Consider the following 10314-nt stretch of genomic DNA (forward strand, 5'->3'; position numbering starts at 1 on the left):
AATCAGCCCTGAGGGGGTCTGGCTTGGTTTTGTATGCCTTACTTCTCTTTTTCCCCTTCCCGCACTCTCTATTACCTTTTCCAAGGAGTACACACACACACACACACACCCACACACTCCAAGGAGTGCGTGCGTGCGTGCGTGCGTGCGTGCGTGCGTGCGTGCGTGCGTGCGTGCGTGCGTGCGTGCGGGAAACCCATGTAATCGCAGAGGACAGTGAGGGAGTTCCCACAGTTTTGCCTTCGGCCACATTCTGTCATTCAGACGACTCCACCTGTGTGAACCCTCCCAACGTGCACAGCCCAATAAGCAAAGTGAATTGAAGGAAAATAAGTGAAATGAAACACCTGAAAGTGGGAAGACTTTAACATGTTGCGTTTATTGTTGTTTCGTCATCTCTCGGGACAAACAGGACAGTGGGACTTTAAATGCCCACTGTAGAAAGATGGAGCCCGAAGAGCAACTTTGCAGGGCAGAAATGGAAATTAAGATACACGTTAGAGGTGTCCTTCATTCCCTTCTTAATTTTCTATCTACTACCCAATGATTTTGTAATCAAGAGAAAGGGGAAGGGATTTTTCTGCAGGGAAACCTGTTTGCTTCCTTTCATCCCCGACATCAGCGTAGTAGATGGTGTAAAGAGGACAAGGGAAGTGCGATGGACTGCTTGCTGTCTTATCTGAGCAAAGTCCATTTTAGTAGAAAGTACCTCTCACAAGAGATTCACTCAGTAAGATGAGAACTTGTGACATGAGTCCTCTTGAAGAATGCAACACCGTGGTTATGTTGAAGAGCACTCGGACAGTCGTCTGTTCAAATGTGAGTCCCAAACAAATGGAAATGGACATTGCGTTGCACAGCATGGAGACAGACCCGTACAGGGTACACAAGGAAAGGAGGGGGCTTATAAGTGTGAGGTGTCACATTTGTTTAAGTAAAGTCTGGATCATGCTCTATCTCACAAGCTCACAGTGTAACGCAAATGTTCTCGTTCAAAGATACTGCTATTATAATCATTAGTAGTCTTATTGATTAGCAGTGCATTGATATTTGGCATTATGTAAACATCTTAAAAGTTTTACTACTGACTTCTTCATGCACTAAAGCTTCCAATACAATAACTGTGTACTGTATCCAACATGTAAAAACATATCAAATGTTTCGCATCAAAAGATTAAGAGACTATTAAGACTTATCTAACACGGCCATGCATAATACTCATTTTCATCTCTTTCACACTCACACAAACTTTCACAGTCATTCTTATTTTGTTTGGCTAGCAAATATATCAGTGGTTATAATATCGTAACATGTTAAAAAAAAATCTCTATAAAGCTTTTAAAATACACAATGTGCAATATAAGACAAAACGGCTATTTTGGCTAAAGACAATGATTTTGGTATAAAATACATTAATTTTGGTTCTTAAAGATATAAATAACACATCTAAAAGACTATTCAAAATCCTAACAATACATTACAAATCTTTGATATTCATCAAATTGTCACATGACCGAAATTTGTAACCCTACAGCAGGGCCAGGTCAAGGTACGGCCCCGGCTGCGTCATGAGAGCTGGGAGGGACATGAGAGGAGCGTCGCCTCCGCTGGACTGACCGATCAGACTGCTGCTCAGGAGAGACACAGACTCCGCGGGACTCTGGAGGAAGAAAGGTTTAGAGAAAGGAATATTATTCCGGCATAACAGCTTCAAATAACAGGACCCTCACACTAGCCCCATTCATTACCCATCACCTTCTCAGCCTGCGCCTGTTGCTTCACTACACCACCAATTGACCGCTCGCAGGACAACGCCACCCGTAGTAACTGTTGCTACGGCCGTGAAGCTTCACATTGCACAACACAATCATAACTGCGGAAACTTTACCAATGAAAGTTACAAGTTACATGTTTTATTCTGTGGTAGCACTCATGGCTTTACAGGTGTATTTTTGAACAAATATCCAAATTTGTGAGATGTTGCTTTCCCGTTATGGCATGTGTGAATCCAAAGCTTGCCAGGCCGCCTGCTGTCCTTGTTACAGTTTCTAGGCTCAGAGGTGCAGCGCCGGGAGCGGTCAGTTAGCCTTCTTGGCTATAGCTGTAGCCCATAAATAAACAACGAAATATACCACTGGTTGGTTGAGATCCAGGAGGTTTTCTCTAACCATCAACCCAATCAAAATTGTTTCTATTGTCGGTGATGTGTGTGGTCTTCAAAGAAATGTTGCTGTTGTGGTGAGCCCTCTAAACCCTGACGAGACCCACGCCACAGCTACAACCACCGCCAAAACGCAATCACCCTCACTGAGCCCTCAGCCAATCCTTACCTGCCACCCGCCTCAAGCACCTTAAATACACACCCATTCTTTGGGCTGCGTAAGCAAAGTCCCGGTCGGGTCGTGAGCGTGCACATGCCCGTGGGCGTGCACGAGAGCATCCTCAGGGGCATACTGTGTTGTGGTGAAGGGGGAGGAATAACAGAAAGAGGAAGCTGAGTGACAGGCAACCACAGGCACTGACCTAGAGGCCACACGCATCTGTAAACTCCAGGGTGGTGGCAAGAGAGGAGTTTGTCAATGGGAGGAAAATACTGCACATTCCCACTCAAAGTCTGTCTCTTGATTTAGTATAAACTATTGCCGATCATATCCCTGGGATTCTTCTCTCTCAAGTAAGATCTGATTTCCTCCAAATCAAGTCCAAGCAAGCAGCACAGCGTGTGACAGAACAGGGAGAGTAGACAGGATAAACTAGTTTAATGGCCTCTGGGCACAGAGGAGGCCTGACAGTACACAACCACAATAGAAGGACATTTGAATTCACTTGGATCCTGAACTCAGGAGGCGCAGCATTTGCATGTATTATTAACTGTATTAATAAAGATCCCTAAGCATTAAGGTTCATTTGTTGGGTGTAGTCTTTTACCTGGTATCCCTGCACTGCGTTGATTAGGTCTTTGACTCCATTGCCATTGTAGGTCAGACCCGGCATGCGGATCAACCCCCCCGGGGAGGAGAGGGAGGAGGGGGAGGGAAAGAAACCCAGAGTGGTAGGTGAGCCTGGTGGACTGGAGGAAGACACGAGAAAGAAGAACAACAAAAAAAGGTGAAGCAAGACGGTTGTCATTTGAAAAAAAGAATGACTTGAAAAATGGGTGTTTCTCGGCAAGCCAAAAAAACAAGGCTGTGAGGAACTTCAGGTTTTATTATATGCTTTCTCAATAAAAGAGAAAAACACTAAAGTTTATAAAGGCTGCAACAAGAGTGGCTAATAACCGTGTTCAGTTATTAGCTACTCTCGTTGCAGCCCTTTCTCCTTGCCGAGAAGCATTTTAAACAAACTGTTCCTTGTAAGTTTAGTAAGTTTAAGTGGATAAGCACACAATTAAACAAGAATAACTAGTAGTTATGGCTGTGCAGTAAATAGGTCAGCAGCTGTTAGCTGTCACCAATGGAATACATGTAATTAGATACAGTCTCTGGAAATGTTGGTGCACTCGTGTTCTTCAGGTTAGGGTTGAACAAAGAGAAGGTTCCGGAAATCAAACACGTAAACAGTGCCAGGTATTATTTGCATACTCAGCAACACTCAGCTGGTAAGTAAACACTGTCTGACAGGCTTGGAGCCAGAAGCCACCTTCCACTTGAATCTTTCTATAATAGTCTAGAAGTGGTTAATTTCAAGTGTGATTAACATGTAGAGTGAATTTATCTCATTTGATGAAATTCAACTTTTTCTAACATGGTTAGCGATACACACACGCCCAAAAATATTATTTATCCATATTATATATATATATATATATTCTATTCATCTATAATGCTGACAATAACAGCACTGTTCATCTGTAACCATAGAAATAAAATGTATTTCTACCTTGGATAGTAGGCTGTGTAATTCATGTACATCGGAGTGGAGGCGGGGTAGTAGGCGTGTCCTGGTGGAAGGGGGCGGGGCGCCAGCATCATTTGACCAATGGAAGGGTAGAGGGCAGCTGCTGCCTCTGCAGACATGATGGGTGGAGCAGGGGCGAAGGAGTAGGATGGTGGAGTCAAACCTGGAGGAGAAAGAACAGAAGGGGAGACACAATACTTACGAAAAGAAAAAACTATACAGAAATAAAGAGCGATGATTGTGAACTCTGGTAATTGTATATTATTCAGAGTCGCTCATGCAAACATGCAAAACAATGACCAACATTATTGAGCACTTGTGTCTACCTGACATCAATCAATCATTAAATAACCTCATCTCGTCCTCACTACCAACCAAACATGTCTTGAACGTGTCGAATGCTCTTCCCTTGTTAATGCCTGGCCATTCTATATCCAAAGATTTAACAGTCCTCTCTATGGCAAATTAGGGGAGCGCACCAGCGCACCTTCATCGGGAAGGACTACACACACCGAGAACGATGCACATTTCTACGCACCAGCGTTCAGCTCTGCCCACCTTCCCAACAGCTTGATTGGATTGGACAAGCACAGGAGGCGCGCACACACACACACACACACACACCTACCACTAATAAATCTGAAAGGGCTGGAGTTGGAGTTGTAGGCTTGTTGCCTTGCCAACACTTTTCCAACCCTGTCAGATATTTGTAATCAAGCAGTGGTAGAGTTGTAAATGGGTAACAAACATGCCACTGAAAATTAGATAAACTACAATCAGAAATGTGTGAAAACAGGTAGAAGTGTAGAATAAACCGTAAACATGTCGGGGTTTTCAGTACATGCAGGCGGCTAATTTAAATCCCAATAAATTACAAAGAGGTAATACACACACACTCAGTCACACACACACACACACACAGAACCACACACACACAGTTTATGAATCCTCCTGGTCAGATCAGATGTCCTACAGTACTAGATTGGAGAAAACCCAGAAACCCTGCCGCCCCCCACGGCAGGAGACCACCTACCCTGCAGTCCCGAAGCACCCCGAGCTCCCAGCAGCACTTACGTCTGGACTTACATGGCGGCGGGCTGAGCCCTGTCCCACTCCGGATGTGTGCATGTGTATGTGTGTGGGAGAGCGAGCCTCCCATGAGCACCAGGCCCATCTCCTCGGTGCTGCAGGGGAACACCTCCACGTAGCGGCTGTTGGCCCCGCGCTGACTGGATATGATCTGCTTGTGCAGCCGCTGCGAGGCCTGAATAGCCCTCTCCGCTGACGTCAGCTGGATAAAGCAGTCGCCTGATGGACGAGCCTGGAAACAGAGTCAGTCAGTAATGACTCATGCGAGTCAATGGGCGTGTTTGTGCGCCTGTTGCCTGTACCTGCTGGTTGAGGACCATGTGCACACCATGTGGTCTGATATCGTGCGTAAACTCGCCCAGGAAGGTTAGAATGTCCTCTATGCTCGCCGTGTATGGCAGCCCCCTCAGCCTCAGGCAGTCCCGCATCCTACCAGGAGGGGGCAGGAGAGACACCGATGGCAGCATGGAGACCAGGGGGGCAGGGGCCACTGAGATCAGAGGGGCCGACGAGTACCGGTTCAACACCTAAAAAAACACACACGGTTACAAATGACTTCACCTGCCTGCAGCAAAGACAGCCAAGGACACAGCGCCGAGTTGATTTCAGGAAAGACTGTGTCCTTTCACAAATCTTAAGAAGAAATATTTAAACCAAAGACCATAATACATACATAAATCAAGGAAGTGTATACACACTTAGAAACAAGCAGCCTGGAGTATTTTTAAGCACAAAACTTGTGTACAACAAAGACAGGAGGAGAAGCGTCTGAATACGGTATTGTTGTAAGCTGCTAGCTTATCAGTTCGCAAAGAAAATAAAATGTGGTCCCACCCACCTGAGAGGGAGAGAGACCAACCAAAGAAAGTGACTAGTAATGTTTCACATTTGAGTTTTTGGGACACATCTCTCACACTGTGTGCACACACAAACTAATACATCATTCAATGGACTTAATTAAAGATAAATGACACATATAGAAGATTATCTAGAGGCTAAAAATGAACACACTAATAAGCACTTGGCATATTACAAACTGCAAAAAGCAGCACACCCACATTCAAGCGGACACATTGACGCACCTGTTGAACTTCTGCTGCCGTACTTTTGAACAGCTCAATATATCTTCTCCCAAGGATTTCCTTGTGTTTCCTCAGAGCACTCTGGGCGTGTTCCTCACAGGCAAATAAAACGAAGGCATCTCCAGTGGGGCGGCCGTCTGGGTAGCGAACAAAAAGGATGCCGTCCTTCCCTCCGCTGACCGGACACGTCTCTTTGAGGCCGTCCTCCGGGGAGAAGAAGGTGAGCACCTGCTCGGTTGTGGCGGTGAAAGGAAGACCTCGCATCCTCACTATGATCTGGTCCTCACGGGACAGGAACATCGCTACCTCATTGGAGGTACCTGGCCACACGCACACACAGGAATAAAGGAATACAATTGACCATCTGTTCATCATTTTGATGATGATAAACATCTGCACTTCTGTGAAGCCTTCTGCATGTAACAGCTTAACTATGTATTGTTGAGAAACACGAGAAAAAAAGGTTATCACAGGGATTTGCTCTTAAATGTTATAACCAGTGTTATGAAAAGTTCAAATACTATGTAGTGCACATTGTTATAACTGTTCACCTCCTGCAATCTTCAGGAAGTCTTCTCCTGAAGCTTTGTAAACCTGCCATAAGAAGAGAACGGGGCAGAAACAAGGATGTCTTGTCATTTCAGGTGTGGCTTCACCAAACTAAAAACACCTTAGTTGGGTTCAGATGGGTTACCTCTATGTATCTGTTGCCCATGTGGTGTTTGTGTCTCTGCAGTGCCAGGTCTCTGTGTTCTTCGCTGACAAAACGAACGAGAGCTTCCCCGTTCCTCCTCCCCTGAGCGTTAAGACACAACGCAGCCCCTCCTCTGTAAAACAACGTTACAGAGAACGATAAACCCCACGTCAACAGAAGTAATATATATCATGTTGGCTGATCGATACAAGGTCTTCACAAGTGAGTGGGCTTTTAATGTAGCTACAACATACTTGGCAATGTTGAGTCCTCTGAAGAATCGAGCAATGTCCTGGTCAGAAGACTGCCATGGCAACCCTCTAGCTCTGATGACTGTGTTGTCACACACTTTCTCCATTTTACTGCTGCAAACACACACACACACACACACACACACACACACACACGTTAACAAAACAGCAGTCGACTGAGTTAACTTCACAGGCAGAGAACAAAAAGAATATGCATTTTGCGCAAACTTTACTTACCAAGTACCAGTCTCAAACTTCTCACTAACTCTTTCCTCAGTAGAAAATGTGTGGCCTAATGAGAAAGCATGAGAGTTTAGTTTTCCATATTAGATTATGAATCCCACCACATAACTAATCAGGATTCTTTGTGATCCACATAATAATTGCACAAAGTATTCAAAAACATATGGTTCCTGTCACAAAAATCAAGATACACAGCAAACAATTTTCACTGTCTTTGTCAATTATTATCTCCATCTATGGATTGTTTTGGCATCGAACAAGTCAGAAACTGGGGGAAGATGCCGCAAGATTATAATCAAAAGTCTTGTTTTGTCTAACCACCGATAAGACGTAAACTATTCAGTTTAAAATTACGAATGCCAAAAAAGCAGCTCAGTCCCAAAGTCCCAACTATTGGAGGGGAAGAGATCAGCAAATAATTCAAATATTTGCTTGAAAAAAGGCAAACGATAATTTGATTAATTGGCTCATTCATTTTCACTCACGTCTCCATTTCCTCAATTATCATTTTATGAGTGCTTTTGAAGTTGCAAACTTTTCTTATCTGCCTCAAAATACAGAGCGGCCGTTTACGTCGAACTAACTGAAACACTGCTAATGTTTCACTTTAGTGTGAAATCACAAATGATACTCACTAGATGGCTCAGAAAGCAGTGCAAGGACAATGCTGCCCATAATCTGGACCAGCTGGACTGCTATTTCTGCAGGCAATATGGCTGATGGATCCGGAGAGGCTGAGGGGTCCCACATAGCGGGCAAATCAACGGGTATACTAAGAGCTGAGGAGGGGGCCGTCAAGGAAAGCAAACAAGGAATCAGGGTTTGACAATCGAGGGGGGGGGCACAAGAAAGTAGCAAGCAAGGCACAGAGAAGTTAGTTATCCTGTTCCAGTGGGTGTGAGTGTGTGCGTGGTTTGTTCTGTTGGCTGAACACACACTCGTTCACCGAGCGCTAAGCGCGGCGCTGCCATTGTTTCCCTATTTGCATTTCAAAACCTCTAGTCTTGTAGCCAACACCCCGTGGCTTATAAACCTATAATGTGTGTGTTGTGTATTTCTGAGCGCTGTGTGCTCAATAGATCAAGCTAAACATGCAGATAAATAACCATTTAGTGTCTGAAATAGTCTTGAACATTGAATACGTTACACAAAAAGTATCAGTTAACAGACATTCACTGGCACAACCAATTCAAACAGCTGTCATGTTGAAGGATACACTCTGCCATGTTGTGTACATTCAAAGCCTTGAGGTCAGACGTGGGGAAGCGCTTCTTGAACTCCTTCCGGAGGTCAAAGAAAGAGTGGAAACAGTCTGGGACCAGGATGTTCTGTAGAGAGAAGAAGTTTAAAGAAGAAAAAAAAAAGAACGGATGTGAACACAGGGCCCCTCGACGGCTGGCGTTTTATTGCCATCATATTGGTGTTTGCTCAAGCCAGTAGAATAATCTCTGTTCAAGTCTTCACGCAGGTTTCAAGACAATTCCATCAGCTTCATTGTGCAGGTGTTGTTTCATTTGCACGGGCGTCCGTCATTAGACAGGTCCTATAGACCAGGAGCACAGTGCTGACACAACACATCCCTTTGTGGCTGTGTGAGAGCACTGAAGGTTCCTACGGCACTGAGTGATCTGTCCTCCCGCTCTGCAAGGCGTCCACCCATCCAGCTCGCTCACTCACTCACCTTGCTGGCCGCCTCGGGGTGAATCACTTGGCGGATGTGAAGGGGCCCGTCTGTGCACAAACACACCGACGTGCCCGCGCCCGCGCTGTTCACCTCGTTCGTCAGGTGCAGACAAAACTGCAAAAAAAAAAAACGCCAAACATTAAGGAAAGAAAAATAAAACAAGCAAACCTCAGACCCTATGATAGATAGTAACTATGTAATAAAACAATATATATATTTTGTGACTTCAGTTAGGGTTATTACCAAGTTCAATGCGGTCTCAAGACTTGTGGCCGTGGACACATTATCAGCTCTGGATTTATTTTCCTTTTCTGCGCTCTCCTCCACCTCATCCTCCTCCTCCTCCTCCTCCTCCTTTTCCTCAGCCAAGTCTGAAAGGTCCGGCTTAATGAGGAGCTCATTCACCTTGCCCAACTGGTTCAGAAGGGGAGAAGAAAAAACTCGTCAGTCTTGAAATAGAACCCTCCTTAGAAACTCACATGCTGTAGGCTGTTGGAAAAGCATTAAATGTACGGAATACACAACTTTTGATGTAATATCATAACACGGGACCGTTTAGACACCTTACATTGGAGATGTCATTAGAAGATTATTTCTAATCATACCAAACAACTATTTGAGCCCTTAAATGTCTGCTCACCTGAGTCACAGAATTATTATAAACGCCCTTGGTTTGTATTTGAGTCCATTTCCGACAAGTTAACCTTTTTACCTTTCCTCTCCTGTATTTACCACCGCAACTCCCAATTAGGAATAACGATACCTAAAGGCAATAAGAAGTCTGGGACCGCGTTTTACCTTTTTGTTCTTTACGTCCACCAGCTGCCAAACCAACTGCTCGAGCTCCTTCTCGTCAGATCCAAGCAGCGCTCCGCTCGCACCAGATGTGGCGGTGAAAAACACCACCAGGTAGTCTACCTGCGCCGTCATCTGGACACACAGCCCCCCGAAAAACGAGTAATCGAATGCCGCACAAAAGTAGGGGCAAAGGACAATTATTGGAGATACGCCGGAGAGGAGACACGCGCGGGAGTAAAAGCACTTTTAGTTTGACACCTGAGCGCGACGGTGAGGTGCGTAAATCCAAGTTTCGCCGCGTGTCGAATTGTACGTGAAGCCTCCCGCAGACACCATAGCGCAGTAATGGCTGAACGTTCCTGGTTTCTGTGAAGCATCTACCTGTGGGACCACGTGACTCTCTACCTGCCCCCTCCCTCCTTCAGGTGGTTTGTTGATTAGGACGTGGCAAACCGTGGAGGATGTTGTGGATATCTGTACATTCTTATGCATAATACCTTTTTAAGGGGAACAAAAGCAGTCATACACCTCGTTGGAAGGTGTATTTACAATAGAGGACACCCGACACATTTGTAT

At 45.1% G+C, this 10314-nt stretch overlaps 1 protein-coding gene across 6 annotated transcripts; it reads right to left on the minus strand.

Moving 5' to 3' along the window:
- Nucleotides 1-358: 358 nt before the first annotated feature.
- Nucleotides 359-10237, minus strand: esrp1 (epithelial splicing regulatory protein 1). 6 transcript variants are annotated; one of them, XM_040165272.2, is made up of 16 exons: nt 9739-10237; nt 9184-9354; nt 8938-9054; nt 8473-8584; nt 7892-8035; nt 7251-7305; nt 7017-7127; nt 6763-6895; nt 6620-6662; nt 6069-6388; nt 5289-5513; nt 4972-5218; nt 3880-4060; nt 2929-3070; nt 2364-2453; nt 359-1660 (listed from the first exon to the last, which is right to left on the minus strand). In XM_040165272.2, the coding sequence occupies exons 1-16, from the start codon at nt 9868-9870 to the stop codon at nt 1529-1531; spliced, it is 2355 nt and encodes a 784-aa protein (XP_040021206.2). In that variant the 5' UTR covers nt 9871-10237; the 3' UTR covers nt 359-1528. The 6 variants fall into 6 exon arrangements, with proteins under 6 accessions (XP_040021206.2, XP_077951180.1, XP_077951177.1 ...); XM_078095054.1 differs by having other exon boundaries at nt 2331-2453; XM_078095051.1 differs by having other exon boundaries at nt 4984-5218; nt 9739-10089.
- Between the last annotated feature and the right edge of the window lie 77 nt (nt 10238-10314).

This window comes from Gasterosteus aculeatus, chromosome 20 (genome assembly GCF_964276395.1).
Source record: "Gasterosteus aculeatus chromosome 20, fGasAcu3.hap1.1, whole genome shotgun sequence".
Classification (NCBI taxonomy): Eukaryota; Metazoa; Chordata; class Actinopteri; order Perciformes; family Gasterosteidae; genus Gasterosteus; species Gasterosteus aculeatus.